Source organism: Gymnodraco acuticeps, unplaced genomic scaffold (assembly GCF_902827175.1).
Source record: "Gymnodraco acuticeps unplaced genomic scaffold, fGymAcu1.1, whole genome shotgun sequence".
In the NCBI taxonomy this organism is placed as follows: domain Eukaryota; kingdom Metazoa; phylum Chordata; class Actinopteri; order Perciformes; family Bathydraconidae; genus Gymnodraco; species Gymnodraco acuticeps.
In genome coordinates this window covers 1,442,061-1,465,576 of record NW_022990558.1, presented here as the reverse complement: position 1 = coordinate 1,465,576, position 23,516 = coordinate 1,442,061, and the positions used below count along the sequence as shown (strand labels likewise).

The following is a 23,516-nucleotide window of genomic DNA, read 5'->3' as shown; positions in this document are numbered from 1 at the left end:
AGTCTGTTATCATCAGGATTACACAAAGGGAAGTGCAGTGATTTCCGATATGAGCAAGCTTCTGATGAATTGTGTATGAACAGCATGCAGAGAGAGATTGATATTTGGGAAACATTGCTTTTGAGAACTTAAGAAAAAATGTGTAAACACAAATGCTGACTTAAAATGTTCCTAAGTTGTTAAAAGCTTTGATCTGTTTTAGAACTGTTATTTGATAGAGACTTTGTAATGTTTTTTAGTGTCTGTGGATTATTTTGTGTGTACCTGCCTAGGGAGATGGAAATAAGCTAAAAGCCAAATCTATGCTTTGCTATGTATTTGTATGCAAGGTCCTTGTTTAATAAGGACCTAACAATGAATTGATTAAGACAGCCTTAAACATGTAATCAATGTACTGCATCAAAGAGTATACAAAAGTATCCTTTAAATGAATGTCCATTCCAAATGCAAACATACAACCTCTATTGGCCATAGCTGCAACTTCTTTTCATTGTGAGTTCATTTGAGGTATGATGTTTTCTTAATGATCCCAGTCTATATTTATAGATCTATTTATGTCTTTCAAATCAAATGGTTCACAAAAGCAGTTGTCCCATGTTTCCAAAGACTAAATATAATATGATAAGACGAACTCACTCCAAACTGTTGGACCCATTTCTAAAATATATTCAGATGTGTTGCTCAGCAAGCCCAGAGAACCCTTGTTATTGATATGGTATACAAAAGAACTCTGTGTACATAACTCAGACCTCCTAGTGCTAACCAGTGCGCAATGCAGGGTCTCAGTCCAGCCTCAGTGTAAAGCAGCAATCAGTACACAGTGCCTCATTCTGCACCATGCCACATGTCTGAACAGCAGCAAAGACATGTACAGGACTAGATAAGCAGTGTCCTTCTACCAGAAGCTGAATCATTCTCAAGCAACACATGAGATCCACACTGCAGCAGGGCAGACAAAGGAAAACCACATTTCATTAATATTTTATCAAGTGTGACTTTTTATGTCCGCATAGATTTAAAATGCTCATGTCTTTGAGCAAATAAGCTGAAGGTGTGTGATGATCAGGGAGTAGGTTAAAGGGGCCCTAGTATGCTCACTTCAGGTTCATATCTGTATCGTCTGCCTCTCTTCACCCTCTGTCTGAAACCAGAGCCCAGTCTGCTCTGATTGGTTAGCTGGCCGGCGCTGTTGCGCTTAGAGATGTCCCGCCCCTAAACTTATCATCTACAATGTGTTGGAGCGCTAGCTAGCCAATAGAAGCACGAGTGTAGTGATGTCACTATATTACGGAAGTAAACAAAGGAGTTCAATGGAGGTATTTCAGGCATGGTGGATTTTAGCCTCTGCAGACCATTAACATGCACATACATGTTTGACACAAATAGAACCCTCCCCCAAAAAACACAATAGGGCCTCTTTAAAATGATAACAGACTAAATGAGTCAACAGTTACTGGACCTATGGAAAAGTACTTGCCTAATGAAGTGATAATGATTATATCCCTATATCTGATCTACAGTATGTAACTGTCCTGTCTGGATCAAAACACAAAGACGCTCAGCACCATGAACATATTGATTCCCAGTCAGGTTTAAAAGGTTCAATACATCTCAGCAGTTTAGAGACGCTGAGCAGAGGATGCAAAGTGGTGAAGTGCTCTGTCCTACAAGATAGTCAATTCATTGATGGTGTGTATTTGTGTTGCTGCAAGAAGCCAAAGGTGTGTGTGTGTGTGTGTGTGTGTCTTGTCTGTTCATTCATCCGAGGTTACCAGGAACTTGCCTTAATAACCTAAATTCATTTGAAAAGAGGCGGAGAGGAGTCTGTTTGTGTCCTTTAGCCTGAATCATTTGGTATACAATCAGAGGATTTTATTCAGAGAAACACACACAGAGGCTTCCTCAGAGTGAAGGAGCTATTAGCAATCAGACCCACGTCTCACTTATGGGAATGAATACGTTCTGAACAAGATGTTCTCCAGGATAAAACAAGACCGTGCTGGCGGGTAATCACAACCTCAGACCACCACGGTGCTTTCATCTCTCAGTTCTGCTTTGAGTGTTGGGAGATTTCAAGATGTGGGAGAAAGCTTTTACATTTAGCTCAATTGCTGTAGATGGCATGCATCCAATTCCACATCCACAGCTGTGTGCCCTTCGCTTCTTAAGCTTCACTCATCCTGCAAGCTATAAATCAAAACATAATCTTCTATACATATCCGCAAAATGATGGAACCTCTTAAGTTTTGTTCTCTATAGTTCCTCATCTATATCCCATTTTGTCTTTTAGAAAGGATCCAAAATCGAGCTACGTACATGTACTCTTTACTTACGTTCCTCCTTTTCCAAGCTTTTCAAGTCCTCCAGCACCTGGATCTGCTAGTTCAGTGATATCCTGGAGACAGGGAGTCCACTGGGCGTTCACAAACATTACGTGCCGCTTCCCGTCTGTATGTCCATACCATTAGAGAGCGCTCTGTGTGCGCAGCCAGGAGAACACTGAGGGATGTGAAATGGATAACCTGGGGCCTGGGAAACCTGCCAGCACTGCCAGTAAACCCCCCCCCCCCATAACATCACCGCCGCTTGCCCTGCCTTTCCTGGGCTGTGATGTCATCCTGCACACGCCCCCTAAACACAGCGAGAGGAAGATCTCAGTTATTGAATGAGCACCCTCCTCCTCTCTCTTTCACTTTGTTGTTCTTGCTGTCCCATTTCTCAGCTCAGTTCTTTCAGCCTCCATACTTTACATTTTCTTGCCACAATTTCCCTTCATTAAAACGGCTGCACTTTCCAAAAATCACAAACAAACATGGCAAGATGTGACCTCTGTAATTCCCAATTACTACTTTATTTCATTCATTCCATCTCAAGTGTCATATAAAACTGTGTAGTATGGCTTTCACATGCTGTAAAGACAGATTGCCAAAACTGGTCAAAAAAGTACAAAATAAAAATCCCAGATTGACTTTTTCTCTAATGTTATCCAGGTAATAAATTAAATGTTTGGCACAATAATCAGCAAATGTGAACATTACCAACAACTTCACACTTCTATAAATTAAACACTGAGTGATTCAACTAATGCTTAGTTAGGTGTAAGGTACAACAACCAGAAATGTAACTAAAAGCATTAGTATAGCATGACTGCGTGCCTCTGCACTCCTTTAATAATACTATTAATAATAATAATAATAATAATAATACATGATATTTATATAGCGCTCAAATACACTTTGCTATACATAGATGTTACTTATAGGGGACCTATCATGCAAAATGCACTCTTTTACGTCTTTCATACATGAATATGTGTCCGGGTGTGTCAGGGAACTCACCAAGTGTCAGAAAATACAACCCTCTCTCTTTTCCTCTGTACCCAAATCTCTAAAAAAGGGGCTGTAACAGATCTGATACAGACTGATCCAGATTTGAATTATTTTCCACGTCACAAAAGGGGTGCTCCGCTTAGTGATCAATTCTCCACCTATCAGGTGAATGAGAGGTTGGGCCACGGCCGGCCATTGCTGCTCGAAAGCGCTGGAGACGCTGTAGTACATATGCCAGGTCTGTAAGTGGCGCTGTAGTCTGCCACAAAATCAGCGAAGAAGACTTCCCTTGCATGGTTGCCATGGTTGCCCTTCTGTTTATTCTCCGCTGTGGCTCTTTTTCTCCCTCCTCGAGGCAAGCGTTTGCGCCTCCTGCTTTAAAACAAATGAATAATGACTCTATATAATCATATGTACGGGATAATGTGCAGCGACGCGGTCATTATTATTGAAAAGTAATGTAGTATTATTCAATACTACTTTTCAAGTAACAATCTGACAACGAACTACCAACATGCCTATAGAGATGGTCACTCTACAAGTACAGCACTTGCACAAATGACCGACGACTGGTTAAAGAGCATGGATGATAGGAGGCTTGTAGGAGCTGTGATGTTAGACTTTAGCGCAGCTTTCGATGTAATCGATCACATTCTGCTGCTGAACAAACTCAAATGCTATGGCTGTGGTTCTGTTGCTATGTGTTGGATGGAGAGCTACCTGACTAGAAGGCAGCCAGTCTTTTTCAATGGGAGCTTTTCTGAAAGTAAGGTGTTGCAGTGTGGGGTCCCACAGGGGAGTTCGCTTGGGCCTTTGTTGTACTCTATATTCACAAATGACCTTCCTTACGTATTAAATAAGTCCAGTGTAATAATGTATGCTGATGATTCCACAATGTACAGTACAGCATCAACATGCAGTGAGTTAAACTATCTACTTAAAATAGAGATTAAAGCCATAGCAGACTGGGTCAACAATAACAAACTGGTACTCAACATTGCAAAAACAAAAGCAATGGTATTCGGATCCAGACATATGTTAAGCAGCAATCCTCATTAAGCCTGACACTGGCTGGTCAGCCAGTGGAACAGGTAAACGAGACTAAGTTGCTTGGCATTGTTCTTGATTCTGGTTTACGGTGGACAAAGCAAATTGACAGTATCGTAACTAAAATGAGAAGGAGCATAGCTGTGGCGAGAAAATGTACAAAGTATGTAACACCAACCACTTTGAAAAAAGTCATTCAGTCTATGGTTTTGTCACATCTAGAGTACTGTCCGGTCATATGGTCATCAGCAGCAAAAACACATTTACAGAAATTACAAATAGCTCAAAACAAGGCCGCCAGACTAGCTCTCCACTGTTCGAAGTGCACTCATATTGGAGTTATGCATAAAAACCTATCATGGCTTCCAGTTGAGAAACGTCTGCAATCTTGTGGTACTGTATCACTTTTCTAAAAATTTTCCAATTTAGCAAAAAACCACTGTATTTTTATGATCAAATAGTTTACACAAGAGACGAGCATGACCATAAGACTAGACAAGCTACATCAGGCCATCTACTGGCACCTAAACCCAGGACACATCTTCTGAAATCTTCTGTGTCTTATAGAGCTATAAAGGAATGGGACTCATTGCCAAACTACCTTACTGAAATAGAGTCCAGAGCCTCTTTCAAGAAGAGATCAAAGGGCCATCTACTAATGACCATGTACCCTTGTGAGCTGTGAACCCTAATTTAATTTAATTTGATCGCATGTTGTTGATGATATTGGTGATGTTTTTAATGTTGTTAATGATGTCAGGACTTATGTCCTAAATGTTGCTGTATTATTGTTGTATTGTTTTAAGTGTCGGACCCCAGGAAGAGTAGCTTTTGTCGAGAGCAAAAGCTAATGGGGATCCTTAATAAACATAAACATAAACATTATGGGGAAAAGAACGCGACAGGCTGATCAGGAGCCCGACGCGAAGCGGAGGGATCTAGATCGGCATGAAGGTGTTATTTGAAGGCTTATTACATGGTCACATTCTCAACAAAGTAACGATATGACTCCCAATATTAATTGAAATGCTTTTATGGATTTAGAAAAATATTTTATTGATTTAAAAAATAGTTGTATGTATTGATTTAAATTGACATGCATCCGCTAAGAAAAATAGTCTGTTGTTACTGTTTGAACTAACGTAGCAACGGCAGGAACTGCTTCGATAGCGTTTTTGAGGAGCTTTTTGATTACAGATTTGAAAACATCGTTGCTTGCTTTAAAAGTAGCACAATTCATTATGTCAAACCTTGGAAAGTATCTAGATATCACTGCCCTAATGCAAAAGTAACTGGCAACTGAATATGTGTCGCCGTTTGATGTCTATGTCTGGACCGCTGTGTAAAAAGGAGGGTTTCTGCCCCATTACTTCTCTTCTTACTTCTATAAGAATAAAACACGGAGGACGGAGATCTCTTTTTCTCCCCCTCTTCTGACAGCCCAGCAGCTGATCTCAAAGCACGCTCCCCTCTCCTGCAGGGGGGCGTGGTCAGTTGCAGCTCACAGAATCAGCCCCCTGCAAAAACAGCGCTGGAAAGAGCAAATAGAGCGAAATGAGGCATGGCTAAAATGCAGGATCTGTTTGGTATTTTGAAAAAAAAACTATATTTATATACTTTATATAGGTATGGCCCTACAATATATTGTTCAAATATAGCATGATAGGTCCACTTTAAGAGACGCTTTTATCCAAAGGGATTTACATGAACACAATACTGTGGAAATACCCAGAGGAGTCATTTAAAGGTCCCCTATTATACTGTTTTTCATCAATATATTACAGGTCTCAGATATAGAGCCTGTCTCTGATTGGCTGAAACACCAACAGATCATTGCAGCATTACCACACTCTGTTTCAGCCCTGTTTCCAAAGTGCTGATTCTCTGTCTGTTACTTTAGATGAAAAAAAGGAGCCCCTCCCCACGCCCCTCTGAGAGATATTTGTTTAAAAAGAACATAATGGTGCTCTCGGAGGAGATTCAGGTGATAAGGTGTGGGGGGGGGGTACCTTGGTTGGTGATTGGCTAATGGTTACACAAGACAAAAGATTGTTATGACATCACAAAGTGGCCAAAATCTGATCAGCTCATTTTCAGACAGGTTTTTATAGAAATGGATCAGGACAAAAAGAGAGAGAATCTTTGTTCCTGAAACTTTCAGAGTCTCTTTCCACAGAGGGGACACATGTTGATGTAAGAGACATGGAGAAGAGGGGACACATCTTGATGTAGAAGAGACATGAAGAAGAGGGGACACATGTTGATGTAGAAGAGACATGAAGAAGAGGGGACACATGGTGATGTAGAAGAGACATGAAGAAGAGGGGACACATGTTGATGTAGAAGAGACATGGAGAAGAGGGGACACATGTTGATGTAGAAGAGACATGAAGAAGAGGGGACACATGTTGATGTAGAAGAGACATGAAGAAGAGGGGACACATGTTGATGTAGAAGAGACATGAAGAAGAGGGGACACATGTTGATGTAGAAGAGACATGAAGAAGAGGGGACACATGTTGATGTAGAAGAGACATGAAGAAGAGGGGACACATGTTGATGTAGAAGAGACATGGAGAAGAGGGGACACATGTTAATGTAAGAGATATGGAGCTGTGTGATTACTTAAAAAACAATGATTTATTTGAAGATTTTCAGTCTGGCTTTAGAACACATCATAGCACAGAGACAGCTCTGGTTAAAGTCACAAATGACATTCTAATAGCCCCTGACAAGGGACTTGTCTCTATTCTTGTTTTGCTCGATCTCAGTGCTGCATTTGATACTATCGACCATGATATCTTATTGCAAAGACTAGAGCACTTAGTTGGCATACAGGGAACTGCTTTAGGCTGGTTTAGGTCCTATCTATCTGAACGCTCTCAGTTTGTACGTGTCAATGATGAATCTTCCACGCAAACCAAAGTTAGCCATGGAGTGCCACAGGGCTCAGTGCTCGGACCTATTTTGTTCACATTATATATGCTTCCGTTATGCAATATTATAAGGAATCATTCTGTACATTTTCATTGTTATGCGGATGATACTCAACTATATTTATCAATCAAGCCTGATGAAATTAATCATCTAAATAAAATTCAAGACTGCCTCAAGGACTTAAAAACGTGGATGACCTTAAACTTTTTGATGTTAAACACGACCAAAACTGAAGTTATTGTACTTGGCCCGAAGAATCTACGAAACAAATTATCTAAAGATATACTAACTATGGATGGCATTAATTTGGCCTCCAGTGAGACTGTAAGGAATCTTGGTGTTATATTTGATCAGGATTTATCCTTTAACACCCACATAAAATCAATTTCTAGGACCGCCTACTTCCATCTACGTAACATTGCAAAAATCAGGCATATCTTGCCTCAAAACGATGCAGAGAAACTAGTCCATGCATTTGTTACTTCAAGGCTGGATTATTGTAACTCCTTATTATCAGGGTGTACCAAGAAGTCAGTCAAGTCGCTTCAGCTGATTCAAAATGCTGCAGCTCGTGTACTAACCAGAGTTAGGAAAAGGGACCACATTACTCCTGTTCTGGCTGCCTTACACTGGCTCCCTATAGAACACAGGATATAATTTAAAATTATTCTTCTCGCCTACAAAGCCCTTAATGGGCAGGCACCATCTTACCTTAAAGAACTCATTATACCCTACTATCCTACTAGGGCAGGGGTGCCCAACCAGTCGATCGTGATCGACCGGTCGATCACGAGGAGATTCCCAGTCGATCGCGAGATGTGTCTAAAAATAGAACAACAACATTCTGTTTTATCGTTAATGTCCTGTAACATAATCTTCCTGTGCCAGAATAATGCACTTGAACGCATCAAAGCTTTGTGATTGGCCGGCGTGACCCCATGTGTCGGGGCGTGGCTGGTGGGCACTATTTCGCTGACGTTGTCCGTGTCAACAGGAGTGACAGTCCGCACACACACAAGACCGCAATTATGGCAGAAGCAAAAAAGCCCAAAATATATAATTTTCACTCCGAGTGGGAGGATGATTATTTTTGTATCTATTCCAATTCAAAGTCCATCTGTCTCATCTGCAATGCGAGCGTGGCTTTATCGAAGAAGGGTAATTTAGGAGCGGCATTTCAAAACAGTGCACAAACGCTACGAGACGGAATTCCCTCCTAATTCTGCCCTACGCTCCAAAAGGGGAGGGGCCTGAAAGGACAGCTAAATGCACAGCAGGCCATTTCCACCAGGCCCAACAACAAGAGCAAGGCTGCTACCAGGGCATCTTATCGTGTCAGTCACGTTCTTGCGAAACACATGAAGTCTTTCAAAGACGGCGAAGTTGTGAAAGAAGCATTCCTGGAGGCTGCCGATGCGTAATGAAAATAACAGTAGCATTTCAACAGGTTTTTGATAAAAACTCAAGTTAGATACCGTTATTAATCAGCTGTAAGTTTTAGTTTGTTTGAACTTATTCATTATAATTATTGTACAAAATGGTATAAGAATGCAAACATTAAGATCTGTTCTGTTTAAATTGATTATAGTCTATTATCAATTCAGGTTAAGAAACTAGTGTTGCTTGCATCCTATTTTAAAGGCATTTCTTTTTATACTCTACTAAAATGCAACAAAAAAATGGTTTGATTATATTAATTGTGTCTTTTTTATTGCACTTTGGCAGCAGATTCCTGTGCAGCTTCAGATCTGAGTCGTCTTATTAGTAAGCCGAATGTATACTTTTGTAGCAACACTATTTTTATATAATGGCAAATAAAGGGTTCAGAGTCTTTTCTTTTTGTCCTGTGTCATGTGTGGCAGCACTGTTCAATGTTTCTTGAAAACATTACCCACTGTAGTATGTGACGTGTGGATAAACTCCAACTCTGTATCAACAACACTGTTGTGTAACTTCAGTTAAATACTTGTATGTGTGTAGATTAGAAAGAGGTAAGATAAAGGATCTGCAGTATTTTATGAAGTATTAATCGTACAAAGGTCAGTTTTATACAAGTAGAAGTGTGTATTTACCTGGTAGTAGGCTGTCAGTAATGGCTACGCCTCTCTATTTGGACTGGTAGATCTCGGCAGACTGGCAACTTTAAAAGTAGCTCTCGGTTCAAAAAAGGTTGGGCACCCCTGTACTAGGGCATTGCGTTCCAAGAATGCAGGGTTGTTGGTTGTTCCTAGAGTCTCTAAAAGTACAATGGGAGCCAGAGCCTTTTCTTATCAAGCTCCACATTTGTGGAATCAGCTTCCAGTTTGTGTTCGGGCGGCAGACACCCTATCCGTTTTTAAGAGTGCGCTTAAGACCTTCCTTTTTGATAAAGCTTATAGTTAGGGCTGATTAGATTCAGCCCCTAGTTTTGCTGATATAGGCTTAGTTTGTCGGGGGACATTTTACTTCTTCCTTCTCTCTGTCTATACCTGTGTACTCTCATGTTCCGATTAACCCAGCTTCCCCAAATGTATTTATTTTTGGTGTCTATATACGCCGGGATCCGGAGTCATGGATGATCCTGCGGTCCTGTGTCCTGCATCGCGAGCCCTGGATCTTGAGTCGTGGCTGTGGTCCTGGATCATAGGTCCTGGATGGATATCCTCGTGGATTCATCTTCCTATTATACACACATGCATTTCCAAACATTTGGACTACCTATGTTGCAAATGTATTATCTTTTCAATTTACACACGGAATCTATTGCACGTCTGTCCGTCCTGAGAGAGGGATCCCTCCTCTGTTGCTCTCCCTGAGGTTTCTCCCATTTTTCCCTTTAAACTGTGGGTTTTCTCCGGAAGTTTTTCCTTGTACGATGTGAGGGTCTACGGACAGAGGGTGTCGTATTGTCATACTGATATTTTTGTACAAATTGTGAAGTCCACTGAGACAAATGTAACATTTGTGATATTGGGCTATATAAATAAACATTGATTGATTGATTGACATGGAGAAGAGGGGACACATGTTGATGTAGAAGAGACATGAAGAAGAGGGGACACATGGTGATGTAGAAGAGACATGAAGAAGAGGGGACACATGTTGATGTAGAAGAGACATGGAGAAGAGGGGACACATGTTGATGTAGAAGAGACATGAAGAAGAGGGGACACATGTTGATGTAGAAGAGACATGAAGAAGAGGGGACACATGTTGATGTAGAAGAGACATGAAGAAGAGGGGACACATGTTGATGTAGAAGAGACATGAAGAAGAGGGGACACATGTTGATGTAGAAGAGACATGAAGAAGAGGGGACACATGGTGATGTAGAAGAGACATGGAGAAGAGGGGACACATGTTGATGTAGAAGAGACATGCAGAAGAGGGGGGGGGGTGGGACACACACATTCCGATGGCCAATTAGTTTTAAACAAAGAGTTTGCAACATACATAGGCATGGTGGGGCTGGTGAACGGTATAGTCAATGTTCGTAAACACTGTGAAATGTTATTTGATAATTTCAGTTAAAAACTAACGTTCATATTTCTCTTTTTGAGAAGAGAAATATGAATATGTTAGTGGCTGACCCAGCCCCATGGTCTGTCACAGTAGTGCGGGAAAGAGAAGTGCACTGTTTTGCCTGGCTGGACCTGTATTGTACAGGAAAGGAGTGAGCAGAGGGTGGAGTTGTCCATTCTTGTTCTGTTTTCTGTGAACAATCTCCACCCTCTCAGACTTTCAGTTGCGCGCTACTAAAGAGACGCGCTACCATGGAAACCAAACAATGGTGTCAGATCAGGGGGGGGAGAGAGAGCTGTGCCTGATGGGCCATTAGATGTGTAAACCATAGATTGTATGGTGTAAACACACAGCTGAGAGCTGCCGTTTCATTCAGACTGTTTAAAAAAAGGTAACAACGGACTATTTTTCTTAGCGGATGCATGTCAATTTAAATCAATACATAGCCTACAACTATTTTTTAAATCAATAAAAACATTTTCTAAATCCATAAAAGCATTTCAATTAATATTGGGAGTCATGTTGTTACTTTGTTGAGAATGTGGCCATGTAATAAGCGGGATAATATGCAGCGACTTGGTCATTATGGGGAAAATAACACCCTTCGTCCAGATCAAGATCCCTCCGCTACGCGTCGGGACCCTGATCTGCCTGACGAGGCTCCATTAAAATCTAAATATTTTTAGTGAATTACTGAGTTTAGGCACGTTAATAACGTTTTAATGAAGTTGACTACAGTATATTCATATTTGTCAGTGCTTTCATGTAAATTCGGGGAACATAAACATAAATGATCGTGGTGAAGATGATGATTAAATTAGAATTAAAAATCGAGAGCATTTCCTCCCGTTCGTTTTTGGAGCCGGCGGGCTTCCTGATGTTTTTTGTACAGTAGTTGTGGACTAACCGACATTATTTTGTTAAATAAAAACATGGTGATGTTTTGTAAATGATTAAATGTCTCTTATTTAGCACAGAGTATGATCCTATCCGTGACATATGGATCTTAACAAAGATCCGCTATACAGTAGTAGTAGCCTACCAGACATAAATCTACCGTACTGTATCAGAGTTTATTTCACATGAGCTCCATACTACACTCCATACTGCACCCCCTGGTGGATCAATGATCCATTGCAGCTGGCTTCATTATAATTACATTTATTTATCACGGGGGCGGTCTCAAGTCAGGCTGGAGGTTTTTGAGCGAGGGCAGACCCCGTGCCGGCCACGGCCCTCGCGTTTCAAACTGTCTGAAATGAGGTGCTACATCTGTACAGCCTATCTACCAATTGGATCAAATATAAAAGTCAGCCGAATTAGTGTTGATACTGCAAGCAGACGTATTGTGTGAAAAGAAATGTAAGATGTTGTTTAATTGCTTATATTTATGATCCACGTCACGTTTTCAGTTTTGGCGGCAGTTCTTCCTGTTTGTCTAGAAGTCTTCTCATCAGGGCTCTATAAATAGAGAACTACGGCAGATATGTAATATTTCATGCAGCCGAACCGTGTATTACAATGCCGTTATGTGATGACTTTCAAAGAGAAAAAAAGCAAGCACACTCGGAATAAAGTATTAATATTTTTTTTAATATTTTCGGATTTCACATCGCATAAACACCATCTCCCAACGTGCATTGCGGCTAAACCATCCAATCACCGAGCTGATGATCTTGCCTACGTCTGTTTCTAGTATTGCTTATGACGATATGATGTGAGATGTGAGACTGGGTTGGAGAATTGCACAGGGGAAAATAACGTATCTATGTCACGATTTTAGATGCAGATTTTGTTAAACTAATATGTTTGCGCTGTGGACCAACACTATACATTGACGGGGAAGGGGTAGCAATAAAGATAACACCATTAAACAGTTACACAACATAACAGAAATAATATCGATAGCAGCGTCCCTATAGCAACCACCTTGGTAACAATGAAAACGTTGTATAGACACCATTTCCTGAAGTAATCTTCATAATAACTAGCAAACTAAAGATCATGTACATCCACTGCACACATAATCTGAAATAACAACTCATATTTCTCGCATCAAATCGCATTTTAATGGCCAAACTAACCTTAAAATAGGCATTTTCCACCGAGAATAAAACGAAGGTCGGCCATGTTTTTTTTTTATGCGGAGAGAAATATGAAGATCACGGTTGCGGTCGGATAATCCAAAAATCAGCTCCTAACGTCTAACCCATAGGGTCTAACCCTATCTCCTATTCCTTGACCTCTGAGTGAAACGTCACAGGGTTAAGGAATAGTGGATAGGAGAATTCAAAAGGACTTAGGAGAAGAGACTGCGGTACTTTAGAGAATCCGAATGCACTTTCACTATCCGACGTGTTTATGATGCGCCAGCGGACGTCATGAATGTGCGTCTGCTGCTGTGGGGAAACTATGGAAACTACAGTTTTCTATACAGCGGACTACAACATGGATGTTTAATAAGAACGAGGGACTACTGTAAACTCATCTAGAGACTCTGCACCGTGCTCTGACGCTGTTGCTTTATGCTTTATGAACGTGGACAACAGAGAAACATATTCTTCATGACCAAAGTTGGAATTTAAATAAAAAAGGAAAGTGAAACTTATGCTCGTCACCCTCTCCCTCCGGTCCACATTAATACAAATGATCCCAATACGTATGACTGTATGAACTAAGATCTTAAAATCAATACAAATGTATTTATTATAAACGTTAGTCCTTAACATCTATCACTGTGTATATCACCATTCAAACATCTTTTAAAAGTTGAACAAACCCAAACAGCTCAGTAAAGACTGTGAAATGTTGACTTTATTTGATCATTTCAGTAAAAACTAACGTTCATATTTCTCTTTTTGATTATAATACTGATGAACGTTCAGAAAAAAAGCACTTTGGCAACTTACCACATACGTTTTAAAATGCTTAATAAGCACCGTAACTTTCATGATATCATTTCTCGGTCATAATCGGTTGTTTCCGTGACCGGCCGACTGTTGTGTGACGGCAAATGCTGCGGCTGCAAGGCATTGTGGGGCAGCATTTTCTCCTCTCCTTTCGGGGAGGTCCGGTTCCTAAGCTAAAGGAGGTTATAAAGGAAGTTTGAAACCTCCTTTCCTTTCATTCTAGAGAATTCGAACGGCACTTATCATGGCTGCCACTGAGGGACTTCCGGGTCATTTCACAAGTTAAATGGACTATTCGACTTCAGCCCATGCAGGGTCGGCTCTAGAACAACTTGAATGGGGGGGCAATCATTTACCAAGGGGGGGCACACACTGCCGTCAACAACCAACACACAAACACCAACGCAACTTCAATTTAAAAAAACATGCTGTAAAGTCTATTGTCTTTCACACACATTGCAGGGTGTAGTGCTATTGTATAGCGCACCTATGACTTGTGCATACATGCACGGTTGTGGCACGACCACCAAAACAGAAACATATAAGGACAGAGGGTGTCGTTTTCTCATACTGATATTCTGCACAAACTGTGCTGTTGTATTTGCTGTAAAGTGTCTTTACTGTAGGTTATTTTTTATTATATGTACAGCACTTTGGCTCGACCAAAAATCGTTGAAAAATGTGCTATATAAATAAAACTTGATTTGATTTGATATGGACATAGGCCATCATATAAAAAGTGTGCAAATGTATTTAGTATCCTATCCATGTGAACATGTTTTAGGTGGGGGTGGACCTAACCTCCTCTAGGAGGGTCTGGGGGCATGCTCCCCCGGGAATATTATTTTTAAAATATTGAAGTTAAATGCATCAATCTGGTGCACTTTGAGAGCAAAGTGAAGAGATCTATGGATAGCCTACATCTCTCAGCATCCATATGAAACACAACTGTACACAGATTTACTTTTTCTTTATGGATATTTCACTAATCATTCCCCTTTTAAACTGTATTCTTGTGTTACTGTCCTATAGTATTTCGTACCCGTTTTTCATTTATTCTCTCTTTAATAACTATAATGATCATATAAAGGTATTCCTCGAAAATACTTACATAAATTGTGACCAAACCGTTTGAGACCCACTGAGATAACTTACACTAAAGTGAACTATCTAAACACTGAGAGAGTCCTTACCTCACTGAGCTGACGTTATAAGATCCTCTCAGTCTGACAGGAGAGGACTCTCCTCCACCTTGGTGTAGAAACAGCCCTTTATATCCGTTAGCATAGCTAGCTAACCAGATGCTAACCACAACATTCCACGTTACCGCTCGCGCACTCACAAAATGCGCTCGTGCCACACACACACAGAGCTTGAATGAAACAAAGAGACCCATGTACTTGTACTGTACTGTATATCATATTATTTTCGATGGCTTTACTGTATAATCAGTATAACAGATGAACAGATCGCCACTGGGCTTTCATCTAAACACTCAGCCACGTAATGATAACAAAAAAAAGGTCGGGGGTCATTGGTCAAGCAACACACCAATCAGAGAGCAGCAGTGAGCACACCTCAGGCTGTGTTTTATATTTGTATTATTTATTTCTGATGTATTTCACACAAAAAACCTTTAGTGGAAACGTTTTCACTTAGCCTATATGATAAAAAAAAGAAAAAATCGGCAAAGTGACAAGGCTTGCCCACCCTGCGTTGGGGGGGCACAGTGACTCATTTGGGGGGGCATGGCCCGCGAATGACCCCCCATGACGCCGACCCTGAGCCCATGTGATAGATAGATAGACGCCAGCCATTTGAAATGAATGGTGAAAAGAACGTAGGGATCCTACAATTTCAGAGGCGTTTTTGTAGAAATACTACGTCCCAAATTGTGGACCACACGTTTAGATGTGAGACTGGGTTGAAATATCAGATTTGTCACGATGTCATGATTTTGGTGCCTTGGGCAGCTCCATGACAACAGCTATCCAATTACTGACCGACTTTTTTAAAGAAAGGAAATGCATTTGTAGCATTTATCAAATCTGCCACTTCAAAATGAATAAACAATGGAACGAAAGATGACCTGTCAACTATGCAAATGTTGTTTTAAATACAGTATGTGGTGAGTGTTAATAATTATGAGAGAACAGAAAAGACTCTGAAGCAAAAGAGAAGGACAATCTGCTGCATTGATTACAATACTGAAATGGAGAGTGGGGATTCATGATATGAAATTAATGTGCTTTGAAAAGGGCAGGAGGACATTATGAAGCTAAGGTAGCCATTTCAAGAGAGGCAGTAGAGACCCACTTAAGCGCCTGCAGGAAATGAATACGCTTCTGTTTTTCATTATGTCAAAGCAACCCAGAGAAAAGAATGCCAATGCCACTACGAAGTAACTCTAGAAAATGATTAGGCACTGTAGGAGTAAATCCATTTCGTATTCACTGTTAGTAACAAGAGAGTCAGAGACTGCTACGCCTTTTGGTTGCCATAGAAACCACATACATGATAGGCCAGTTGCTGCTTATGCTGCATTATAAAAAAATGCCATTGACTTTGCAGGGATTTCTGATGATTTCACCATGATGTGAAAACAACCTGCCACCATTAATCATTTCCCATAATCCTCTTGTGTTACTTGTTGGATAACACAGGTGCACCCTCCTACTCCAATTAGAGGAAGTCTCCCACAATTCCCTTTCACCTTTCACCTTTATATGTACTGCACCTTTAAGAGAGAACACATTATTGATATGAACGTCTATAAATCATATTTACAGAATGCTTACATTATTTTTCTGTTACTTGCTTTTCTTTTCTTTTTTTATTCTCAATTCATACGCAAGGATCCTTCACAAATTGCGGATTTGAACGATTGCATCGTTTCAACACGGGGTATCTGATCGTCTTATGAATTAGATAGCCGTTAAAACGTGTATGCGTTTGTGAGCAACTTGTAGTTTAACGCGTAACGAGCATTATCAAACAGCAGCGCATTAGGGCATTATCCGGGGATGTTAGCAGAGGAATGTCGGCTCACCTGGGCTGAAATGGGAGCTGAGGGCAGAGCCGGTGCTGAAAAAGCCTGAAGACATCGCCACCAGGATCACCAACATCTTCACAACCGATGAAAAGCAAAAGAGTAAGAATGCAGGAATTAAAACTCAAGAAACTAGGCAACACTATTTCATGAACACAGCCTCGTTTCTCCTCTCTGAACCGGCCCCGGGTGTTTTCCCAACGCGCCCTTCCATGTTCGCACCGTTGTGATGAAGATATACTGCTCCTCTGCAGGCTGAAGCCGGTGTATATGATTTGTCCTCCTGAACTCTTCAATAGCTGCAGAGGAAGAGGAAGAGGAGGAGGAGGAAGAGGAGGAGGAGGAGGAGGAGGAGGAGGAGGAGGGCAAAGTCCTGGTTAACAGCAGTCAAGTTGATCCAGAGCTTCACGCGGCACCCGGATGCGGTCTCATCATCTGAGAAGCTCTGACAGGACGAGTTCAGGCACACCTCTGCTCATAAATCAAACGTCCAGTCTTGTTTCGAGAGCTGTCCGAGGTGCTGACAGCAACAGCGCCATCTTGCTCGCTAATGCGTCCAAATAGAATTTGTGGAGCGGTTTTTGCGCTCGGTGCATGCGCAGGGGGAGGGGCTGTGGGAGGCTGGCGATAGGCTGCTGCTGCTTGATGCTCAGCCGACTGAAATATACATCGGAGAGAGTGGAGCCTATAAAAGACTATCTTTGCAGAAAAAAGGACACATTCTGTTCTGTTTTGTATTCCGAGGCTGACATCTTCACATACAGAGAAAAGTATTTGTGACTTCACTGCGTGTGTTTCTGCAGCTGTCTCCTCCTCTGCCTCAGTTAGATAAGATGAGATATAAAAACATCTCCAGGACTGTGATGTAACACCAGGGAAAGGCACACAGCTCTCCAGACTATCCCCACTCTAATCCTACTGTTCATACATGTTGGAGAGACCCCTTCCCCCCACATGCATCCACTCCAGCTGCTCCCTCCTCCTCTCTTCCCATCAGATTCTGGCAGCAGAGGGAGTCAACTTTTCCTTTTTGCATCTTAATACTTACTTTGATTCTGATTGTTGACCCACACATGACAGAAATGACACAAACTGCGAGAGAGGAGATAAAGATCAAGCTCAAATCCAGTCTTTGTCAGAGGGTCCATCATTGTGCATGCTTTTATATGCACGGATGAACAGTTGTGTAATGTATCATTTATAATTGATAGACACAGTCTCAAAGGTTTTCTATCTGAACGAGCCATTCAGGCAGCTGAACATGGGGATGCAAATAAGCAATGAGCTAAATCAATCTTTTCTCAAACTCCTTCAAGAATTATTTCTCCATTTTTGTAATTAAATTAGCTTACTGCACTCTATAACCAATATCATTACACCACGACATTTTTTGGATGGGGGAGAGCTCTTGTTGACCCTATTCTGAACATCCAGGCATTTAGAAGCATTTTCTACAAACATGTAAGCTGCATTGTGTTATTGAGCTGCATTGTGTTATTGAGCTGCATTGGAAGCAAATATAGCCTTAAGGTAGAGTGCTCTGACGTGATTCATTGTATTATCTTAGTTTTGTTTAAAAACATATGGATCATGATAGGTATTCAAAGTAACAACAGATGTAATAGCTTAACAAAAAGCCCTGCTTCTATCTTTCAGTTTCAGTGTACGCATAACAAACCTCCATCCCTCCAACTCCATCAGAGCAGATCCAGAGTCTGATTTAACTTTGAGTCCAGTCCAGTGAGCGCCAGGAACAAAATATCCAGCTCCTTACCTGCAAGCTCGGTATCTGCTGACTTCTTGGCTTTCTCATCCATCTATTACCCAAAGTCTCTTATCGGGCAAACAACCTAAACAAGTTGCCAGTTTTTGATTTACACATGTAAGCATCTTTCTCAAAAGCTCCATGAGCAGAGAAGTGATACAACATTGATTACAATTAAAGATGCTTTTGAAAGATGGAGAAAGTTAACCCTTAGATGCAGAAGTGGGTCTTTTTGGACCCGGGGAGGTGGTTTTCTTAGAGTATCTTTGTAGTTACATTTTTGTATCATTTCATATTCCAGCTATTCCTCAAAAAAGGATATCATGCCATTCAAATAAAAATTGTTATACATTTTAAGAAATTGTATAAACTTCCATAAGTGGGTCAAAAATGACCCGCATGCATTTTCTATGGGATCCTATGGGAACCTTTGATTCTTATCACCTGTAGCTGTCAGGAATACATTCACTAGACCACATAGACGACATCACAAGTGACACCTCTCAGGAAGAATGTTTTACACAGCAAGATCTGATACCTGTCAGTATAATAATAATACATTATATTTGTATAGGGCTTTTCAATGACTCAAAATCGCTTTACAATATAAGGGAAGGTTAGGGTGGGGGGTATAGGACTATCAAACTAGATCAACCGGCATGTATTGATGGGGGAGGGGCTATGAGTAGACAAGAGGAGAAGAGATGAGTTTTGAAAAGGGACTGGAATACTGTGAGGGTCTCAGAATAGCGGAGATCTTTGGGACAATATGTTCAGAACGGTTTTTTTCAAAATGTAAAAGAAATGTCTAAAATTATAAATAGTGAAAAATTAAATATAAAATATTTGTAGTGTGAACCAAAAAATAATACTAAATATTATACAAGTGACTTTTCTTAACCAAAATGACAAAAATGTCATAAAAACACATATTATTCTAATACGGGTCCTTTTTGACCCACTTATGGAAGAGTGTAGGGTCCAGTCACTCGGGCATCGAAGGGTTAAAACAGCCACAAGGCGCAACATTGGCAAATGTTTTACTAAACAGGTGAGCATTGAGCTTCAGCTGAGTTTAACATAGCTTAACTAATTCCTTATGGTGGTTAGGATGAGTATTTTAATTCGCTAACATTTAATTATGCCTGCACTATCATCTTTAAGAGACCCCATTACGCTTGTTGGGGTTGAGGGAGTGTGTGTCGTCCCCCCCCCCCCCCGCCTAAAATGGCTCCATTGGACTCCTTTGTTTTGTAACATAGTGACATCACTAAGTAAGACGCTGCAATAGCACTTCGTTTGGCAAGCCCTCCAACACATTGAACGTGATATGCTGGGGGGGGGGGGACATCTCTAAGCGGTTGATCAATCACAACAGAGCCAGCCAGCTAACCAATCAGAGCCTCATTAAAGCATAACAATGTGACACTCTGGTATTTAAAGGACCCCAAAGCAGAGGCTGATTCAGGTCAGGATTTCAAGGTTTTTAATGAGAAATGCTAACAAAAAAAGGCAGGCAGTGATGGCAGGAAGCTAGCGGGTTAGCAGACATGTCGAACCGAGAGAGTTTTCCATGGAAAAAACACTAGAGTTCGCAGAAAAACCAGGAGATCAGAAACACAAGGCTCTACGTTGCAGAGAGGCACTCTGAGGATTGTATGGAGCAGGTTGTTCAGGTGATTGGGGACAGGCGAGCCTCATCTGCAGCCCCCTGCCTGAGGAGAATCAGAAGGGAGGCGGGAGAGAGCATGCACCAAAGAACCAAAAGATACACCACAGAAACAAAGATGATGGCATGTCACAGTAGGGGCACACAATATGAATATGGATGTACAAAAAGCGCATAATAGGGCCCTTTAAACACTATCTCATTCCAACATGATGTTCCTTTGAATAACACTAAGTTCATTTCCCCTGATCAACTCCAAACTCAGATTCACTCGCTTTATGGTCAACGATGCACTCCAAAGCAATACAAAAGAAATGTACATAGTTAAATAGGAAAAACGAGATAAAGTCTCCATTAGTCTCAGCTTAATGCACATTGTCATCGTTTTTTTAACCTCTGCCTAAAGCAGGAATTGCTTGTTAAATGATGTATAAATAAATGATTCTGCATACATTGAAAACGCTCATTTGTTATGTTTCTACACATCTAAGGATTTCCCTTAATGTGTCACCTGTCAGAGGAGACAGAGCTCAGCTTAGTAACCAGGACATCATTGAGCTCTCCTTTCGTGCATTGCTGAATGTGATGTCATAGCTTTATAGACAGAGAAAGCAGAGGAATGAGCAGAGGGTGATGTATGGCCTGTCATCCCTGTCTTTGATTCCATTTCAGACCTATTTACTTTGTAATGGAGTCTCTGTTTGATGAATAAGAACTCATGGAGGAAGAGGAGGAGGAGGAAGGACACAGTCTATATTTCACATACAGGTTCCTATTTTTGGGCGTTTGATTTATCTGACAGGAATATTCCTTCTCAATCTTTTTTTCACTCCCCCTCCGCCCCCTCCTCTCTCTGTCTCGTCACGTCATATTTCTCTCTTTGATACATTGTGCATGTCTGCCGTTTCCGTGGAAACAGCAAGGAGAGGAGAAGATGGATTTCTGGGTTGAGATGCGATGGTGCTCTCCAGTCACTTCACATCTTACATCCGACGTGATAAGCATCAAGTCAACGGCAGTATATCCCTGTGTATAGTTTTTAATCAGCAAAAAGCTAATAATAACACATGCCCCCCCCCCAGAGGAATTCAGATCATGCTGACCAACTCATGCATATCATTTTATGTTGAGGAGAGCAGAAAAATAATTACACTGGAGGAATTTAAACAGTACATTGTTGGAGGAAAACTTTCCCTAAAATGCTTTGTATTATAAAATATAATCAATGGGGGCAGTGAATTAAATCAAAACACATTTTAAAGTAAGGTCAAAGGTCAATATATTTAGTAGAAATCATATACACTTATTGAAAAGTGTTCTAAAAACTCTTAGAATGAGCAAAGAAGTATGTGTGTGTGTGTGTGTGTGTGTGTGTGTGTGTGTGTGTGTGTGTGTGTGTGTGTGTGTGTGTGTGTGTGCGTGCGTGCGTGCGTGCGTGCGTGCGTGCATGCGTGCGTGCGTGCGTGGATGTGTTCAGGGGATAGAAAGCCTACAGTGTAATGCTGAGGGCTACAGAACATCCTTTGAGCAAGGAGAGCAACACATGGCCTGAGGGGTGTTAGCCTTGCACCAATACAGAGTCAGAATCAGAAAAGCTTTATTGGTCCCACAGCGGTAACATTGACAGCGTAACAGCAGCTAAGGTACAGGGCAGATAAAAAGAAATAAGACTTGCTTATTAAATAAAAAAGCAAGCACATGTTAGTAGTGATCATATTGAGCTTTTTGCAACTTCCATTTCCTGTAGTGTGTTATTTCTTTTTTTATGGATTAAATGGTCCTTTGATTACTTCCGTTACATAGTGACATCTCTATGAAACACCTGCGTTTCTAAGGGGCGGGATATCTCTCAGCAGTCGACTAATCACAACAGAGCAGCCCAGCTAACCAATCAGAGCAGACTGGGCTCTGGTTTTAGACAGAGGGTGAAAAGAGGTGCTGCAGCACAGGCAGTATGAGAATAATAAAGAGCTTTTTCAACATTAAAGCATGGAGAGATGTAGAGACACTACATACTGATATACACCTGAACATCAGCAGGAGAGGACTCTTTAAAGTAGAGACACTACATACTGATATACACCTGAACATCAGCAGGAGAGGACTCTTTAAAGTAGAGACACTACATACTGATATACACCTGAACATCAGCAGGAGAGGACTCTTTAAAGTAGAGACACTACATACTGATATACACCTGCACATCAGCAGGAGAGGACTCTTTAAAGTAGAGACACTACATACTGGTATACACCTGAACATCAGCAGGAGAGGACTCTTTAAAGTAGAGATACTACATACTGATATACACCTGAACATCAGCAGGAGAGGACTCTTTAAAGTAGAGACACTACAAACTGATATACACCTGAACATCAGCAGGAGAGGACTCTTTAAAGTAGAGACACTACATACTGAAATACACCTGAACATCAGCAGGAGAGGACTCTTTAAAGTAGAGACACTACATACTGATATACACCTGCACATCAGCAGGAGAGGACTCTTTAAAGTAGAGACACTACATACTGATACACACCTGAACATCAGCAGGAGAGGACTCTTTAAAGTAGAGACACTACATACTGATATACACCTGAACATCAGCAGGAGAGGACTCTTTAAAGCAGAGACACTACATACTGATATACACCTGAACATCAGCAGGAGAGGACTCTTTAAAGTAGAGACACTACATACTGATATACACCTGAACATCAGCAGGAGAGGACTCTTTAAAGTAGAGACACTACATACTGATATACACCTGAACATCAGCAGGAGAGGACTCTTTAAAGTAGAGACACGACATACTGATATACACCTGCACATCAGCAGGAGAGGACTCTTTAAAGTAGAGACACTACATACTGAAATACACCTGAACATCAGCAGGAGAGGACTCTTTAAAGTAGAGACACTACATACTGAAATACACCTGAACATCAGCAGGAGAGGACTCTTTAAAGTAGAGACACTACATACTGATATACAGCTGAACATCAGCAGGAGAGGACTCTTTAAAGTAGAGACACTACATACTGATATACACCTGAACATCAGCAGGAAAGGACTCTTTAAAGTAGAGACACTACATACTGATATACAGCTGAACATCAGCAGGAGAGGACTCTTTAAAGTAGAGACACTACATACTGATATACACCTGAACATCAGCAGGAGAGGACTCTTTAAAGTAGAGACACTACATACTGATATACACCTGAACATCAGCAGGAGAGGACTCTTTAAAGTAGAGACACGACATACTGATATACACCTGCACATCAGCAGGAGAGGACTCTTTAAA

The 23,516-nt window shown here is 41.0% G+C and overlaps 1 protein-coding gene across 1 annotated transcript in view; it reads right to left on the bottom strand.

Annotated features, from left to right (window-relative positions):
• Positions 1-17,309, bottom strand: part of aatkb (apoptosis-associated tyrosine kinase b) — an 81,452-nt gene extending 64,143 nt beyond the window's left edge. Inside the window, exons 1-2 of the mRNA XM_034227509.1 lie at positions 16,995-17,309; positions 16,773-16,848 (exon numbers count right to left, since the gene is read on the bottom strand). Coding sequence (XP_034083400.1) covers positions 16,773-16,848 — 76 coding nt within the window. The 5' untranslated portion in view covers positions 16,995-17,309. The remainder of the gene's footprint in view (positions 1-16,772; positions 16,849-16,994) is intronic.
• Positions 17,310-23,516: the final 6,207 nt, after the last annotated feature.